The 19191-nt window shown below is 54.4% G+C and overlaps 1 protein-coding gene across 6 annotated transcripts in view; it reads right to left on the bottom strand.

The window, feature by feature from the left end:
* Positions 1-19191, bottom strand: part of SLC22A23 (solute carrier family 22 member 23) — a 169272-nt gene that overhangs the window by 126099 nt on the left and 23982 nt on the right. For all 6 annotated transcript variants that reach the window (XM_008274277.4, XM_070074476.1, XM_070074478.1 and 3 more), the window contains exon 2: positions 3031-3134. In XM_008274277.4, the coding sequence (XP_008272499.2) occupies positions 3031-3134 (104 nt within the window). The remainder of the gene's footprint in view (positions 1-3030; positions 3135-19191) is intronic.

Genomic DNA, 19191 nt, shown 5'->3' with positions numbered 1-19191 from the left:
CAGCGTCAGAGGGCTCTGGCCCGCCATGGCTGGCCCGGAAATGGAGGAAGGGACCCGAGCCACAGGCTGCAGGCGGCCTCCAGGGCCAGCAAAAGCAGACGTACCATGGTCTCCCAGAGCAGCCCGAGACCCTAGCTGGATGCGGGCCCTCCAAGCTGGGAGATGGTTAATCTCTCATTTGGTACAGCAGCCACAGAACCCTCGCAGGCTCTCAGCAGGAAACAGCCCATTCCAATCAAGTACTGGAGAAGATTTTTTTTGGAAGATTTGTTTTATTTATTTGAAAGGCAGAGCGACAGAGACGGGGGGTGGGGGTGGAGATCCGTCATCCATGGCTCACTCCACAAATGGCCACAACAACGGCTGGGGGCTGAGCCAGGCTGGAGACGTTAACAAAGGGCTCATTTATACAGAGCGGGCCAGCTGTGAGAGAACTCACAAGGGACAGTGTTCAATCTTGCAGCTCTTCACAGTGGGCAGCCCGGGGGCGGGGGTGCAGGGGAGGAGGTCGCACGGCCCGGGAGAGGCACGGTGCGGTGCGGGGTGGCCCTTGGCACCCCTGCAGGGACAAGCTGGGGGAAACAAGGCGGGGTCTGTAGCTGGCTCTCCCCACTGGCCACGCTTGGCCAGAGCCTCCAGAGCAAGGGGTCCCCCAGTGCAGCCCACAATGGCAGCTTCCCAGGGCCGGCTGGAGGGGGGAGGGGAGAGGGTGCTGGCTGGATAGATGCAGGATCCCGCCAAAGGGCACTCGGGGAAGGGAGCGGAGTGGACAGCACGCTCCGAGGAGCCCGAGGGAGCTCTGTGCCCTGCTCTGAACAGATCTAACCATGCCCAATGGACAAACACCCCCAGGCGCCACCCCCGTGCAAAGCAGTCACTTTGTAAACAAGTAAATATGACGATACGCTGAGTGCAGCCTCAGAAAGTTCAAGATCAACGGCCCCATGCAGCCCTGTGGTGAGGGCCACCCGCTGTGAGGTCTGAGTTCCCACTCGATGGATTTATTTCCTCTTAAGCAAGGCTCAAGCAGGGGGTAAAATGTCAAAAAAATTTTTTAAAAATTGGGGTGGAAAACACCAAACTTTCAAACTGAAACAGGCTCTCTCAAAATGTCTGAAAGCCCAAGCCCCGAGCGGCCCACTGCTCACTCCCTGCCTGGCCTACTGGGCGTGGACCCTCGGGAGGAGGAGTCGGACTGCTGGCCGCCCCTGGCGTGAGACGCGAGCTCTTTGGCTTCGTGTCCCCTGGCCTGGTGTGTGACGGGGGGACCACGCGGCACGTACATGCAAGAAGAAACCGTGGGAGCTGACTTCAGGCAGCTCAGACCCTCGCCGCCCTGCCACGCCCTCTGCGAACAAGGCCTGGTGTCTGCCCTTCAGACAGAGAAGGGGATGTGGGTTCTCCCAGTGCCGCTTCCTAACCCACTGCCATGCAGATATGCAGGAAACAGGGCCCCGGCACTCCAAAAAATTCGTGGGAAAATGGGACGAAACTATAGTGTGCACTTTGTAAAAGGACCCTCCTGTATTTTAGCTTAAGCTGAAAACCTACAATTTCAAGCATTTGCCCAAAAAAAAAAACAAAACAAAAAACAAAAAACAAAAAAACCTGCAACCTGACCAAAGACAAAACCAAAACCCAAACCAAAGAGGCCCGGGCAGAGGTGTCCAGAGGTGGCCGACAGCGTCTCTGACCGTGTCCACGAGAGGCGTTTGCCGACGGTGATCAGGCAGATCCCGAGCACCCGGGAAGCCCTGCTACATATTAACACAAGGAGCTCTCGACTCAACACGAGCTCTGGGCAGGAAACGGCCACAACTTCCAAGTCGTATCAGAGCCACCTGCTGCTGCCCCTCACCCCATCCCAGGCCCTGGGCCAGCTTTTCCAGCCAAGCCCGGTTCAGAGGGGCATCACAAAAACCTACAGAGCTGGCTCCCTGTCTCCCTTTCGGTCCTTAGGATGTCATCAGGCTCAAGATGAGCTGATTCACCCCCCACCCTCCCCCCCAAAAAAAATTTACAAAGCGTGGCGAGGGGGAGCCGGCTCCAGCACACCTGTCCTTGGAGAGTCCCTCTGCACTGTGCAACCGCTGCCCTGCTCCGGCCCAACCCCGCCGTGCCCTCGTCACACAGGATGCCTTAAATAAAGGTGTCGGGCACACTGGCAGGGAGGCGGGTTCCGCAGCCACGTGGCTGGGTGTCAAGTCCTGGCTCTCTCCGGCTCGCAGCGGACTGAACTTGGGGATTATGCTTCAGCACCTACTGAACCGGGGCGTTGTAAGGAAGGGACACAGGGCCTGGCCCAGCGTACTCATTAGCTGCTCTTGCGCTGTCAGCTTCATTAATTTCTCTCCCCACCTCCACCCCCTCCACCCCATCACTTCTTCCGGAATCACACACTGGGCTGCAGGCACCCAGCCTGCCTCAGCCCCTCCCCACCCCAATAAAGCTTCCTCGTCCTCACCTCTGGTCACCACCCTGCCCTGCCTGCACGCCCAGCAGGACTCAAGTGGTGCTGTCTTTCAGGGGCAGCTCCCCACGGAGCCCACGGGGGCGTCTCCCGGCCGTGCCATGCCACGCGCGGGGCTCTTCCCTAGAATCTGCGTGGCATTTGAGGCAACTGCCTTGGCCACTCGGTTCGTGGGAACAAGGGGCCTCCAGCTCCGCCTCGTCCCCTTTCTCAGCGCACCCCGTGCAACCTCCCCCTCAGAGCCCAGCCAGCAGGTCCCCGCACTAAGTCCTCAAGCTCTTCCCAAGGCTGAGCGTGAGCGGGAGATGGGCTGTGGGTGCCCTGGTTTTGCTGGCTTCTGGCTGCTAGCGAATCGCTAGGAATTTAGTCTCACTTGCAAATAGTGACGTGCACTGGCCAGCACTTTCAGCTTTGCACCTCCCAGGTGGCTGCGCTGGGGCTGACACAGGACAGAGAAGAGACTCGGTAACAAGCAGCTAACACGGACCACTCTCCTCGTTAGCCAGCAAAGGGGCGCCATGGCTTCCAAAGGTTCGAGCGGCGGGCACGTGGGTACTCACCAGTCAGCAATGCATCCAGTTATTAGGTAGCCAAAGATTAATCCAACCAGTAAGGAGAACTTAGCGATATGGACCTTCCAGGCATTATCACACACAAGATCCCACTAGAGAGGGGCAAATAGAAAATACATCAGAGAGAAACATACACAGAGCCAGTCGTACTCAATCACAAGGCAAGACAGTAACTGGGCTGGCATTGCCGCACCCCGCGGGCACCGTACCCCACATACATGAGCAGTCTCTTCACCATTAAGCAAAATCCCCCAGGTGGAAATGTTCAGGCCGGGACACCTTTACGATCCGGAAGCAGGGACGGCATGGGGTCTGGGGACGCGTGTTCCTCCTGTCCCAACTGCCAGGAAATGTGAACTGAGAGGGAGGGGAGCAGCCGTGGTGGCTGGGAGCCCCCCCCCCCCGCCCCGGTGCTCCCTCCTCTGGCACAGCTGCTTTCCACCTGGAGTATGGCCGTGACAAGGAAGTGAACAATAACTCGGCATGTTCACCCTAACACACCCCCGCGCTGTGCCAAGTCGTTTAACAACTGCAGGTGAGTGTTCCCAGCGAATGCTGGACTTTGCAAGAAAATGATCTGAATGCTCAATGTTCAAACCCCTCGTCTCCTACCTTACCCCATCATGCCAGCTACGTGGAGAGAAAGCCTTTCTGTGAGCAAATACAACATTTAGACTCTTTTTTCAAAAATAACTTTTATTGTTCAATAAAAAGTCATCTCGGTTTTTGTTGTTTTTTCGCATTTGCAGGAGCAGGGGAGAGGCCCATGCTTGTTCCCTGGACGGGAGGTGCATCCGAGTGTGGACGCGGGGTTGCCTGTCGGGCTCCCGGCACCTCCTGCGGGGGAGGAGCAGCTAAGGTTTCCAGTTCCGGACCCTTCAAGTCCAGGTCAGCAGAGTCAGAGGGGTAAGGGGTGGGGAACACGGCCGGAGAGGGGCACCTCGGGCAGGGAGCTTGGGGAAGCCATAACCTGGGACCTCCCAGAGGTGAGACGGGATGGGCGAGGGTGGGGTGTGGAAGGCCTTAGGCTGGGACCTGATCGTCACTCTGCTGCCCTAGATGTCTCCTCTGAGCCAGATGTAACCCAGAGGTCCTCAGAGGGCACTGTGAATAGGATCAGCTCCTGCATCCTGCTTCCAGACTTCTGGGAAGCCTGATGGATAGCCCACCACCGCCACCGGGAAGGCCACAGCAGAGGTCTCAGCTTGTGGGGGACCTGGGCAAAGCTGAGCTCTTCCGAGTGGATGCAGACAAAGCAGGAGGGTATCACCTGCCACGCTGTTCCCACTTCCGCCCTGGCGGCTGTTTTCGTGTGCCAGACCGGCTCTCCAGTGGGAGCGCCCTACCCTTCCATGCTGTGTGCCTGAAGTGACCCGCAGTGCCAGGCTGGGGCAGAGAGCGAATGGAGGCACTGCGTGGAGGCTGGTGAGATGCAGGCCTCTTCTTGCGCCTGGGGCAGAGGGTGCTGCTGGCCGCTTACTAAGGGTCGGACACAGGAGTTGGTTAGCGGGGTGACGGCATCAGGAGGCCCACGGTGCTTGCAAACAGGAAACGCAGATCCGCAGTTCCCAGCCCGGAACCACGCAGGGAGGACTTCCCGAGGAAGCCCGGCCGCGCCGGTTAACAGGCTCTCTGGGCGGCTCTGCCGACCGCTGGACCCTGCCCTGCCTTCCCCGTCGGCCCTGGGTGCGGCTCACTCTATCAGCTCTCCAGAGCGAGCTGGAGCGCACACACCGCATGAAACACAGACGAGGCCACTACCTCCTCTCTGGACTGCACAGGCCAGGCAGCCGAGCCCCACGGGGGCTAGCGTGGACTTCCACAGGCCAGCTGGAAAAACCAACGTTCCTGGACGCGCAGTTTCTAGAAGACCTGCTTCAATAATAAATACTTTTCAGCACGCAAGCTACTTTTTTCCATTTCATTTGAAAGTAGAGAAACAGAGAGACCATGAGATCTGCGATCCCTACTTTTCCAGCCATCCACAACAGCGAGGGCCGGGCCGAGTCCAAGCTGGGAACCCAGAACTTCAATCCAGGTCTCCCACATGGGTGGCAGTGACCCAAGCCATCATCTGCTGCCTCCTGGGGTGCATATCAGCAGGAAGATGGATCCAAAGCAGAGGAGCCGGGACTCAAACCAGGCACGTGATAGGGAACACGGGACTGCCAAGTGCTGGGGTAACTGCTGTGCCAAATGCCTGCACGTGCAACCCACTCCTGACTTCAGGAATGCCGCTGTAGCATCGTCAGGAATGCACGTGCATCCTGCCCTCCCTGCTAGGTTCACCTGTTCTGGGGAGGCGGGTCTCCCGACACCTGTAACCACCCCTCTCCCTGTCCCCTGCCTGGGCCTCAGCCTGGCACATCCTTGGCAAGACAGGAGCCAGCCCTGACCCCCCAGTTGGTTGCTTCGGGGAAGAGAATAGCAGCTGCTGTGTCTGCTTTTAGACCCGGCCGTGTCTCCAGCAAGACTCCCCACGGCTGCGTTTATTTGAGGTTAAATAGTGCAAAGGAGTACATTATGCTTAGAGTCGATGTCCAGGAGACAAGAGAGATTTTAATAAGAGGAAACGCAGCCACCTGGACAATTAGGCCTGGCCTTGGGCAGCCTAATAAGATGTTCAACGGTCACCCCGATGCAACCCCGACCACGGAGCGACACCAGAGTGAAAAATTCAAGCAGTAGACAGAGACCGCGCTCACTGCAGCTCCGTCAGGAAAGCGAGGCTGGCTAGAAACAGCCACTGGCCTCTGTGTGCACCTGCACCCCTGCGGGAGGGGCCGGGCATCAGGGCAAGGCAGCACGGGTGCCTAACCCCTCCTCCACCAGGGTATCTGTAGCAACAAGTGCACAGGCAGGCTCAGCAAGATAAGGGTTACTCATGCCTGGGGATCCACTGCAAACTGCCCCCTCCCACCCCAGGCACATTCCATTCAGCTGGGCGGGGAGGGGCTGAGTTGAGAGTTTGACTTCTACTTGCAGTGTTGGCAAAAATGCACCGGAGCAGAAGACGCATTCAGACACAGAACGATCTCCCCAAGACACCTGTGAAGGAGTCCAGACGTGGGAGGAAGCCCTGGGATCGGCCCCGCCCCCAGATGCATGCACGCTGCCTTTGGTGACTTCACCTGGCAAAAGCCATGGGGGTCTTTAACATTTTTTAAAAAGATTTATTTCTATGAAAGGCAGAGCCACAGAGAGAGGGAGACACAGACCCACTGATTCACTCCCCAAATGGTCTCAATGGCTGGGGCTGGGCCAGGCCAAAGCAGCAGCCCAGAGCTTTCTCCAGGTCTCCCACACAGGTGCAGGGGCCCACGCATTTGGGCTACCTTCTGCTTTCCCAGGCGCATGAACAGGGAGCTGGATTGGAAGAGGAGCAGCTGGGACTCAAACTGGTGCCTATATGGGATACCGGTGCTGCAGGTGGCGGCTTTACCCGCTACGCCACAGCACCAGCCCTGGGTCTTTAACACCCAGTAAGAGTACAGCTCCATACAACACAAAACGGGACTTGGTGTAACAGGCAGTGCCTCCAACACTGCCCTTGTACCTCCCTCTTCTTCCTTCCCAACACACCCTGACCACAGCGTCCATGCTCCACGGACGCTGAGACAGCCCAGCCCCCAGGGGTGTGGGAGGCACGCACTCACCATCTGTGGTCGGTCCCAGGCCCCTGGTGTGGGTTTAGGCTCCCTTCCAGCTAAGGTTTCAAATGTGATTTAGGGTCTGCACACCCCAAAATATTTTTTAAAACCCCAATTTTTTAAAACCCCTTTTTAAAAACCCCAATTTCCTGCGCCACCCGGTTCTGTTCCTGGGCTGGCTTGACCCAGGAAGGAGTGTGTGATGAGGGGGTGAGCAGGACACCCGTGTTGCTGGTCAGATCTGGCAGCGGCTGGGTGGTCCCCGAGCCAACTGCTCTGGCAGTGAGATGGTGGGGTCAGGACAGCGACTTCCAGCTGCCAAGCTCACGAGATTCGGGGCGAGCGAAGGGCTAGGGCGCTGTCAGGAGTCAGAGCCCGGCTCACAGCTGCTGCATGTGGTAGCACTGTCTCCCTGTGTTCACTCCTGTCCCCTGAGACACCACAGTGGGTTCTGCCTCGGGATTCGGCTGGGGGGGTGGTGAGCAGCGGGATGTAGGTGAAGTCACCCTCCTCCCTCTCCTGCACACCCACACGTCACCGCCCTCACATCCGTTCCCTAGAGAACAATGGCAACTATGCTTTAATGATGTTAACACCTCATCAGCAGGTTTAATGAGATGCGCCACATCAAAGCCCGGCTTCTTGCTCTGCCATTATTCCCAGATGAGGACACTGTGGCCAGCCAGTGTGTGTGTCTGTGTGTGACACGCTGTATGTTAGGGACGACCTGTCAGTCAAAACCGAGGCAGAGGTCGCAGAAAATCTACTAGAATGCTTTTGTACCTATATATTTTAAGGTTAAACTAAAAGAAACATGATTTACAATATTTGCAAAAGGATGATCTAATTACATGACTCACCAGAGTGGAGAAGTGTGCATCAAGACCACTAATGAAATTTCTGAAGATGGAAAATAAATGGCAGTTAAGGAAAACAATGCAGTTGTGAGCAGTAATGAATCCTATGGGCTGGAGCTGGGTGCAGCGGGTTGAGTAGCAGCTCGCCGGTGTGGGTCCTGACCGCTCTGCTTCTGATCCAGCTCTCTGCTGTGGCCTGGGAGAGCAACAGAGGATGGGCCACATGCTTGGGCCCTGCACCCACATGGGAGACCCTGATGGAGTTCCAGGCTTCTGGCTTCAGCCTAGCTCAGCCCTAGCTGATGCAAGCACTTTGGGGGCGAACCAGTGAATGGGAAACCGGCCTGCCCCCCCCCCCTAATAAATAAAATAAATTTGAAAAAAAAGAAACCAAAACATCTATGCATCCAAACTACCAAAACAAAATTACAAAGACCTAAGTTTATAAAACTATAGGCCTGTTAACACTCTTCATATTTAACAAGTATTTACGTATCAATATAGACTAATACTCCAAAAAGAAACAAGTACTCAGACAATTGATAAAATATTAAATATGTGATTTAAAATTCTTGGAAGAATGTTTGACTCCTCTAAAGAATGAAAATGCAGTATTTTGTTTAAAGAATTGTTTTAATATTCTACAGAAGCAAGAAACACAAAGAGGTGCAAATGTATGCAAGGAGTAGAAGTAGGCACTGTTTTTCTGGAAGGCAACCTGGCAACATGCAATGCACTGCTTTATAAATTTCTTTTCTTGGAACTTTTTCCCAAGGAAGTCATCAAAGATGCCCTCACAGGTCCCTATGCAATAAGGCTCCTTGGTTATAATTTACGTGAGCAAATGATGAGACCTTGATTAAATCTTTTTTAAAAAGATTTATTTATTTATTTGAAAGTCAGAGTTACACACAGAGAGGAGAAGCAGAGAGAGAGAGGAAAAGGAAGAGGAAGAGGGAGAGGGAGAGAGAGAGAGAGAGAGAGAGAGAGGTGGAGGGAGGAAGAGAGGGAGGGAGGGAGGTCTTCCATCCGCTGGTTCACTCCCCAATTGGCTGCAATGGCCAGAGCTGAAGCCCTGAGCCAGGAGCTTCTTCCAGGTCTCCCACAAGGGTGCAGGGGCCCAAGAACTTGGGCCATCTTCTACTGCTTTCCTAGGCCATAGCAGAGAGCTGGATTGGAAGTGGAGCAGCTGGGTCTCGAATTGGCACCCATATGGAATGCCGGCACTGCAGGCAACAGCTTAACCCGCTATGCCACAGTGCAGGCCCCTGATTAAATCTTTAATGGTATAGAGTGCCAATCCAAATTTTGCTTTTGGAAAAAACAAGCTAAAAAATATGCTCCCGATATACTGGTATGATAAAGCCTTAGGATGAAAATGCAATGAATAGATTTTTGCATATAAAGGGAAAAATCAGAAGATTTTCCTAAATATTCAAAGTGATTATTTCTGGAGAAGATATACAATAAACGTTAGGGTTTTTTTTGTTATATAACTTTCTTATCTTTTTCAAGCATTTTACAATTAATTGTAAGCTTTTAAATGAGAGAAAAAACATAAGGCTATTTCAAAAAGTTCATGTTGGTATGGGAAGCGGGATACACAGCAGACTCATAGAATGGCAGATATCCTAAATAGCACTCTGGCCTCAGAATCAGCCCTTAAGGCATTTGGATCTGGCTGAAGAGACCATGAGAGTATTTCAGGCACGGAAAGCCAAGACACTTTGGGAAAAAAAAAAAAAAAAGACCACCTAAATGAAAGATCTCTGCAAGTGAGATCCCAGTGGAAAGAACGGGGCCATCAAAGAAGGAGGTACCTTTCTCTGAAGGGAGGAGAGAACTTCCCCTTTGACTATGACCCTGTCGGAATAAGATAGAAGTCTGTGAACTCAAAAGGCTTCCATAGCCTTGGCAACTCATGACTAGAGCCTAGGGAGATTACTGACACCATAAACAAGAGTGTCAAATTGTTAAGTCAACAACAGGAGTCACTGTGTACTTACTTCTCATGTGGGATCTGTCCTTAATGTGTTGTCCAATGTGAAGTAATGCTATAACTAGTACTGAAACAGTATTTTACACTTTGTGTGTCTGTGTGGGTGCAAACTGATGAAATCGTTACTTAATATATACTAAATCGATCTTCTGTATATAAAGATAATTGAAAATGAATCTTGATGTGAATGGAATGGGAGAGGGAGATGGGAGGGGTGCGAGTGGGAGGGAAATTATTGGGGGGGGAAGCCATTGTAATCCATAAATTGTACTTTGGAAATTTATATTTATTAAATAAAAGTTAAAAAAAGTTCACATTGGTGCAAATATCTTTTGAAATGGGGTGTGTGTGGCAGAGCAGGAAGACGCTACTCGGATGCCCACAAGCACGCTGGGACGCCCGGGGTCGAGTCCCAGCTCTACTCCCCACTCCAGCTTCCCTGGGAGGCAGCGGGTGGCGGCTCAGGCAGCTGGGGCCCTGCCACCCATGTGGGAGACCGGGGTGGAGTTTTGGGCTCCTGGGTGCATTTGGCCTGGCCCAGCACTGGCTTGTGCAGGTATTTGGAAAATAAACCAATAAGCAGAAGATCTTTCTCTGCCTCTGCCTCTCCCTCTTTCAAATCAATCCAAAATCCTAAAAATTTTGAAATCCCCGAACAGCTTTTCCATAATACGTGTTTTCCACGAACACGTCGCGTCCTGGAATATAGACAAATACTGCAGAACGAGAGCTCCCACGGTGGCGGGGAAGCCAAAATCCCTCAGTAAGAAGCCAGCAAAGGAAAAGTCTTTTCAGGAACATGATTTTCTTTTCTAACACGACCCAAAACGACCAGCCCAGAGAAAGCTCGTTTGGCGAGTGGCTGGCAACACACGTCTTCGCAGCCTGAAACTGACTCACGCCAATGCTGAACAATTGCACGAAAAAAAGCCCTTTTTAGGGAACTGAGTAAACACTTGCCCCCAGTCCAGGCTTGTGTGGTGGAGAGCCCTCCTGGAGCCTGTTCGCAGCCAACCGCGAGGGCCTCCCCACTCGCCGCCTGCTCCAGCCCCGAGCAGAGCTGGGATGAGAGGCAGGACGGCACTGCTGAAGGTGCCACAGCCTGAGCCACAACAAAACCCGGCTGCGTGGCAGGAAGTCGGGGGAGCATAGGGTCGGCGTCGCCACCCCCCAAAATCACGTCTCAGCAGCCTCATGGTGTTTCTCCTCCCGTGGATCTGCTGTGCTTGGCAATTTTTAACTGGAGACAATTGAAATGGCCACACACGTGTACACACGCATGCACATGGGTGCACACACGCAGAGTCCACTGCGGAAGATCGGTCAGAGGTGGACACAAGAATCGACCTTGGCACGCTAGCTTCGTGAGCAACAGCCTGATTCTCAACACGTGGGCAGCTCAGGCTGCTCACTGCGGAATCTTGTTTTCCTAAAAGACGCCATCAAGATTCAAGGTACACCACGCAGGACTTGAAAACCTCCAACCACTCTGCAGTTGGCCTCTAAGCTCACCCTCCAGCTCGGGCGGCCCGCCGTGCGCGGCAGCCAGCACAGCTGCCAATTAGGGCTGGCGCCCTCGCCAGCTTCCTTAAATGACATAATGAGCTTCCTTGCCAGGTCCGCGGAGCGGGCATTGTTTTGTTTTGAGTTTTGTTTCTCTGTGTTTCCCTCGTTGCTGCTCCAACTGCTCTTCCACTTTTGATTTTTTTTTTCTAACTTTGTGCCAAAATCATAACCGTGGCTGTGGCAAAGATCGACCGGGAGCCTGGCTGCGTTAGATGGTAGATGGAGCCCAACGAGAGAGCCATGTTCCCCGCAGCTTGCGGGAAACCCACCTCAAGGCTGCAGCGCGAAAGCTGGCCAAGTGGCCTGAGCTCTACGAAGTCCTTTCTTCAAAATTAATTTTTCAGACAGAGAGAAAGAGAGTGCAGAGAGAGAGAGCGAGAGAGGACGCACACACACTCCCATCTGCTGGTTCACTCCCCAAATGCCTGCAATGCTGGGGCCAAAGCTGGAAACTGGGTCCAGGCAGGAACCCAGCCACTGGAGCCCTCCCACAGCCTCCCCAGGGTCTGCCCCGGCAGGCGGCCAGAATGAGAAGCCAGAGGCGGGTACCGAATCCAGGCACTCTGACGTGGGACGCGGGCGTCTCCACTGCCCGGCTAAATGCCTGCTCCCTGCAGTCCCAAGGCACAGCTCAGGTATTGACTTCAGCTCCCTTCTAACCCTTAAGGCATGATTTTTTTTGTTCTGTTCAGATGCGGTGCAGCCTTCCTGGTGATGGAGCAGAAACCACATCGGCCGCTGCCTGCGGTGAGGCTTCCCTGGGTCCGAGTTTGACCCTTTCGGGAAGGGCACGGACAGAAACAACTGAGCGGACGCGGAGGCATCCCGGGGAAAATCAGCACGGAGTCCACCTGCCGGGCACTGGACCGCCGGAAGGGAATCGGGACATGGAGAGTGCAAGCACAAGGCTGGGAGGCTGCCCGGATGCCCACGGGCAGCAGGGACTGCGGACGGCACGTGGTGCTTGTCTCCTAAGACAAGCCTCGAGGAGCTTTCTCCAAACGGCCTTCACCAACTACTTCTAAGAAAGGCAACACAGCAAGCCCTGCAGGTTAAAGAGGCGAGAGAGAGAGAGAGAGAGAGAGAGCGAGCGAGACAGAGACACACACACGGGGAGGGGGAGGGGAGGAGACCCTAACACACTCATTTGTATCAGGGACTTGATGGCTGCTCACTTGGGAGATTGAGACGCATCTCCTGTATTGCTGGACACTGTCCCGAGTGCAACACAGCGCACGGACGCAACCGGACAGTAACATTCCAGAAAGGGGGGCAGTGCCGGACACTCTGGATGGACAACTCCAGCGCCTCCTCAGACCAGGGGACCGGGAAGACTGTCACGACCAGGTGACGAATCGGGGGAGAGAACTGGGAGAGAGACGGAAAATCAAGTGCATCCGCAGCTTCCTGCAGCTGGGGGCTCTGGCCCCATGGAGCTCCCTTTACGACCTGCGTCACCTCACCGGCGCCTCCTATTTGCAAGCCTGCACTGCTCACGGTCACTGCCAGCCCCAGTCGTGACCCAGCCCTGCCTCCCCAAGGCCTCTAGGAGCCCTCTGCCCACCGTGCTCTTCCGTGCTCCACCCCCCACCCACACCCACACGGCCCCACCCTGCCTTTTCTGGATCAACACCTACTTCACGAATCATTCGTGGTGCTCGTCACCTGTGGGCTGAAGCTGGGTGAACTCTGTGCAGTGTGACCTTTGCCAGCATGGTACCAGGCGGAAAGGGAAGGAGTAGAGATCACCAATGTACGTATTCCAGCAGGTTCAACACGTTCCTGGGGGGCCTCTCTGGATCCTGTGCTCCTGATAAACACCCAGACTATGCATCGACATCTACAACGGGTGCCTGGGTCTGTCTTCTGCTAACTCAGGGGCTGGCAAACAGCACCCCATGGGCCAACTACAGCCCTGCTGCCTGCCTTTGCCAATAAAGTTTTATTGGTACACAGTCACACTCCTTCACTTTTGTATTGTCTGGCAGAGCCGAGCCACGGCAACCAAATCCACGTGGCAGCCACGAAACCAAGAAGGCTTGCTACATGGCCTTCCACAAGGACAGTCTGCTGACCCCTCTCCCAGGCCACGGGCTCCTTGAACAAGGAGAGCACGTGCTGCTCTGATACCCCTGGGCTGCGGCAGCAATGTGGATGCTCGGGTGGGAACCACCACGCCAGGCGTCAGGGGCCCCGTGTCTGCCTGCGTGCACTGGGCCACGCTGTCGGTCTCCTTTCTTCCTTGTGATCACCTCTTCAGGTATAAATTAAATAATGGACAGCATTCACACAGCTCTTAAATAGTCCCCCCAAACTTCACTATTTGTAATTCTCCCCCAGAGAAAGATCTGTCTAGCTTTATTACAAAGGGGAGAAGCTTATTTCCGAGAATAACTGAACAAATTAGTTGCATAAATCAGGCATTGTTCTGGGAGAAGAAAGGAAACTAAGATTAGTCAAGTGTCTACCACAGGCTGGGCATACCACTAGGTACTCTCAGCTTTCACGGTCATTCACAACAGACTCCTCACAAGGGCACCATTACCAGTGTGCCCATTTGACAGGTGGAGACACCGAGGCCGAGAGGTGAAGCAGCTAGTTCAAGAACAAATGGCACTGAAGTAGATTATAAACCCACTTTCGACTTAAATACAAGTTCTCAGCTCCCCCGCTAAACAGCTCAAAGAAACATTTCTTTCTTTTTATTTATTTGACAGATAGAGTTAGACAGTGAGTGAGTGAGTGAGAGAGAGAGAGAGATAGACAAACAGAGAGAAAGGTCTTCCTTCCATTGGTTCACTCCCCAAATGGCCGCCACGGCCCGTGCACCACGCTGATCTGATGGCAGGAGCCAGGTGCTTCTCCTGGTCTCCCATGGGGTGCAGGGCCCAAGCACTGGGGCCATCCTCCACTGCCCTCCCGGGCCACAGCAGAGAGCTGGACTGGAAGAGGGGCAACCGGGACTAGAACCCAGTGCCCATATGGGATGCTGGCACCGCAGGTGGAGGATTAACCAAGTGAGCCACGGCGCCGGCCCCTCAAAGAAACATTTCTAGTCCGTGCAGATAAAGACAGTTCTCTGGTTCACACCGTTACAGGTTGCAGCGTTTGTCTTGCCAAATATTCGACACACCTCTCGTACATGGAAGCCAAGCACCGCGGTGAAGTTTGACAGGCATTGGTGTCCGTTGTTACGGTGACTAAGCAAAAATACTTTGCAAAGTGTCCATGAAGAGCAGGGGTTCAGTCAACGGCAGCTACTAAAATATCACCATGCGGGTTGCACATCCCTCAGCTGAACATCTGAAGTCCCAAATTCCCCAATTCTGAGTTCTGGGGTGTGCAGGTGACACTACACGCAGAAATCCCACGCCTGCCCTCACGTGACTGGCTGCAGTCAGAGTACAGATGTGTAGAAGATACTGTAGAAGGGCGGTGGCACCGTGGTGCAGCAGGTAAGGCCCATGTGGGTGCTGGTTTGAGTCCCAGCGGCCCCACTTCCCATCCAGCTCCCTGCTAATGTACCTGGGAGAGCAGTGGACGATGGCCCAAGTCCTTGGGCCCTGCACCCACGTGGAAGACCCGGAAGAAGCTCCAGGCTCCTGGCTTCAGATCAGCCCAACTTCGCTGGTGTGGCCATCTGGGGAGTGAACTAGCGGATGCATGTGCTCGCTCTCTCTCTCTGTAACTCTGCCTTTCAAACAAATAAATAAATCTTTAAAAAAATATCGTAGAAACCTGTCTTCAGGCTAGGCATATAAAGTGTATATAAAACGTAATCAGACTTCACGCTTAGGTTTGGGTCCCAACCCCTGGCTATCCCATTACCAACATTCCAAATCCAAAACACTTCCAGTTCCAAACACTTTGAATAAGAGATAACTCAACCTGTATCTAATTTTTCATAGAATTTTTAGCTGTTGACTCCAGTACATGACCCTGTCACCCATGTTGGAGACCCATACGGCTTCAGCTGGGCCAGCTCTGGCTGTCGTGGTCACACAGGGAGCGAGGCCCTAGCACAGGGAAGACTTCTCTGTCTCTCTCTTTCAAACAATGAAAATTTAAAAAAAATAAAAATTTCTAAAGTCTCTTCAAACAAAGTGGGTTTTGTGTGTGTTCTGCCTAATGTGGCTCCGTCTGGTTCCAGCTGTGCATCTGAAAGGCCCTCTCTCCCACGAAGTCAGCCGACACTGCCCTCCAACAACCAGGTACACGAAACGCGGAGCTTGCCCACACCGTGCCCCAGAGCTGCTCGACTCAAACAGCCCCACTGTATGACAGCAGTTTGTGCTTTTACCTTCGGGGCCCTGAGTTGGGCCATTGCTGTCCACAGTCTCAGAGGCAGAGTGTCAGGTGTAAGTGAGACACCAGAGAGGTAAGACAGGACCTGAGCCCAGGCTAGACCGGGACCCAGAGCAGCTGTGGCCGGTACTGAACCTGCAGTTGAGACCATGTGTCCCATGTCGGAGCTCCTGGACTTCATTCCCTGCTCCGGTGCCTGATTCAGCCCAGCCCAGCCCAGCCCAGCCACTGTGGGTATTTACAGAGTGAACCGGCGGGTGGGAGCCGTCACTCTCTCTGCCTCTCCGATAAATAAACAAAATAATAACAAAAGAGCCGCTGGGACTCTTGGCGAGTAAGAACGTGAATCTTGAGCCTGATGAACCGGAGTCTTGGTTCAGTTCTGCCCCAGGACAGCCACGTGACCGTGGGCGAATCATTCCACCTCACGGGGTTCAGTGTCAGGGCACTGCCCGAGACCTGTCAGGAGAAAGGAGCTAAACGGCCAGTTGGGGGGGGGGTCTGAAATCCATATGACACGTGCGCTTCTCATGGACTTCTGAAGACCCTTTCGTATGTGTGATTTCAAATCTTCCCCGCATCACGATAAACTTGTCTTTCAACGCCATTTTCCCACAAACGTTTCCTAGTACCCTCATATGACACAGGGGGCACAGAACCTGCAAGAGGGTTGTTGTAAGCCTCAAAAACAGGGACCGGCACCATAGCATGGGGGTAAAAGCTGCCACCCGAGACACCAGCATCCCTTGTGGGCGCTGGTTCGAGTCCCACCAGCTCCACTTCTCATCCAGCTCCCTGCTAATGGCCTGGGAGAGCAGCAGAGGATGGCCCAAGTGCTTGGGCCCCTGCATTCATGTGGGAGACCCAGAAGAAGCTCCTGGCTCAGATGGGCCCAGCTCTGGCCGTTGCAGCCACTTGGGGAATGAACCAGTGGATCGAAGACGTGTGTGTGTGTGTGTGTGTGTCCCTCTAACTCTACCTTTCAAATTAATAACTCTAAAAAAAGTAAAAAATATCATCAATACGTGGCCAGTGTGGCAACTGGCACAGGGCGGTTCATTATTTTTGTCTGTCACTTAGAAAGGTCTTTGTGTACCAGGCTGTGGGTGAGTCACATTTGAATCCGAAAGCAATAAAATCTCCTCAATATTGAGAGGCTCTGTTACGGATTCCAGCCTCCCCGCAACTGACTGAACTGAGGGTGGGTCTCCAGCTGGACGCCCCGTCCCCAGGCCCACACAGAGGAGGAGGTGACACAGAGAGCCCTGTGGGGAACAGGGTCTCCGGAGGGTGCAGAGGGGAAGCCGACACAGCCCGCACAGGGCCCTGGGCTGCCCCTCTGTCCTTTTTGCAATCTCAGGATGCAACGCCCTCCACTTTAGCCTTCGTAGTGCGCCCTGGGAAGAGCAACACAGCCTCATTCCAACCCTCCCTGCAGCCCTTGGTTAAACACACTGTTTCTCTGACCAAAAGAACGGCGATTACTCTCCTAAAAACACCGTGCCGACTTGGCAGTGTGACCGCCAAATGCGACTGCGCAGCCTGCCGCCCGGGCTTGAACATGCGGACACAGCCCTCCTCGCGGGGAGAGAAAAGGTGGGAGTGAACCTCCCGCGAACAAGGGGACCAAGAGGCAGCCCTCCAGGGTTTTCCCTCCAACCAAAGCCCAACGCATCCTGGAGCCAGAGCTGGCAGAGCTGCCCCGCAGAGTCCATTCCCCGGGGCTCCCTGGGCCTGGCCGGACAAGCACGGGACAGGAAAGGCAAGGCGAATACGGGAGACAACTCAAACCTCGGCAGGAGGAGCGAGAAGGGGAGCCATAGCCTCTCGAGCCCAGGGGCTGCCCAGTCTTCCATGTCGTGGCCCTTGCCACAGTCTCGTCTCGGCCCTTCCCACACTTGCCCGCCCTCCTTGGTTGTTCAAGCAGTAGAGGATTCGCACATCGCAACAGGCCCGGGCTGGGCAGCCCCCGGGAGGATGACCAAGGACAGAGCTCAGAGGATGCAAACTTCTTGGGTGACACCCCGGCGATGACCACGGTAAGCACTTCCTGCTGGAATTCATCATCGCCTGCCATCAGCATTTGGGGGTTCATGGGCTGGGCCTGGCTCTGGAGCCCCCGAATTCCATCCCAGAATAACACTCTCTAACCACAGACTCAACAGAAACAGCCTTACGGAGTCTGGCCCAGGATAAAAGCAAGGTGAGCATTCGACAGTCTCCATGTCTTCCTTCTCTCTCAAAGGCAAACAGGAAGCAAACGATAACATGAGAACATAAAGCAGATGGCCCACGGGGGAAAGCCTGCACAGCCGGACCACCCTACGCTGCGTGCCCACGTCTGTGCGATCCGTTTGCTGCTCAGGCAGAAGGTGAGGCATTTGCGGAAGGCAGGTGCACGGCTACGGGGGGAATCGTTGGTTAAAGAGTTTGCAGGAACACTCCGTGGAACAAAGGTAAGCTGGGGTTTCCTTTGCGGGACTTCTCGGGGCCCTGAACGCACACACCCTGGAGACAGGGCTCTTTGTGATACATTTTCCCAAGTTATGTGTATCGGGGATGAGGATTTGCAAGGTCAAATATCTACCTACTGCAGAGTTGGATCAATGTTACCATGTATCTTGGTTGGCCCTTCCTGACCTGACACAGTACACGAACACAGTGCGAATTCTAACACGTGGAAATCCTGGGATTTCTGTTTAGCCTAGGGTGAAGCTCTCTGGTCACCCCTGACACTGTACAATGGACCGAGCGAGCAGGGGGCGCTCATGTGTATCGAAGGATGTCCAGATGACCAGGGAGGTGCATTCCTACCTCTAATTAGAGACACAGAAAGGACAACTCTTTTCCTCTGTCTTCCGGGAGATTAGAACTGCTAAGAGACGGGCAAACATTAATACTCTCAGGAAATGACCCGCAAAAGGCCAGCCGCAGCCACAAGCCAGCAACTGTGTGAGAGCCTGCCTCCCTGCAGAGGGACAGCTGGCCAGTCTGCCCAGGCGTGGCCATGTGCCGTGCAGGCGGTGGCTTGTGGTCCTGGGCACGAGACGGCACCTGGGTGGCACTATTCACAGTAGCCCCAACGCGCGCTATCCAAGCGTCCGTAAGCAGAATGCGGGCTGTGCATAGGGAACAGCATCAGCCTCTAGAAGGAAGGGAATTCTGACGCACGCCCAGCGCGGGGGGACCTGAGGACGTCACGCTCGGGATACACGCCGGTCACGGGACAAGCCCTGTGTGAACGCGCCTGTGGAGTAGGTGGTCTCAGTGCAGGACAGAAAGCAGCACGGCACTGCCGGGGTGGGCTTCACTGTTCACTGAGTGCAGTTTTAGTCTGGGAGGCCTGGTGGCGACTGTAGGACATCCTCAGTGCCACCGAACCAGACAATGGATAAAGCGGCAAATTTCTTTTTGTGTGTGTGTTTGAGCACAATTTTTAAAAAGCGCTTCTTCGGGAAACGGGTTAGTCGGTGACCTGATTAACTTGCACACAAACAGAGCACTTGGAGCAGAAGCCTAATTAAGGCACAAGCTGAGGGTTTCGCGGCAACCACGCCTTCTTGCCTATCTCCCCGACGGTCCTTGGATGCATCTCCTCCGAGCTCTCCCGCTGGCACGTCACCGCCTCCTTTGCACAAGGGCCATCCTGGGCAGCGAGGTGTGCCTCCCCACCTGCTCACCCATGGCTGGAAGCACGGAGGAGAGACCGGTGGTCCCTCCTCCCACCCTCACTGCCCGCATCCTCTCATGACGCCCACGTTCTGCGGTCCCG

The sequence above is a fragment of the Oryctolagus cuniculus genome, chromosome 5 (assembly GCF_964237555.1).
Source record: "Oryctolagus cuniculus chromosome 5, mOryCun1.1, whole genome shotgun sequence".
Taxonomy (NCBI): Eukaryota; Metazoa; Chordata; class Mammalia; order Lagomorpha; family Leporidae; genus Oryctolagus; species Oryctolagus cuniculus.
The sequence above is the reverse complement of the archived record's forward strand: the minus strand, read 5'-3'. Positions and strand labels throughout refer to the sequence as shown.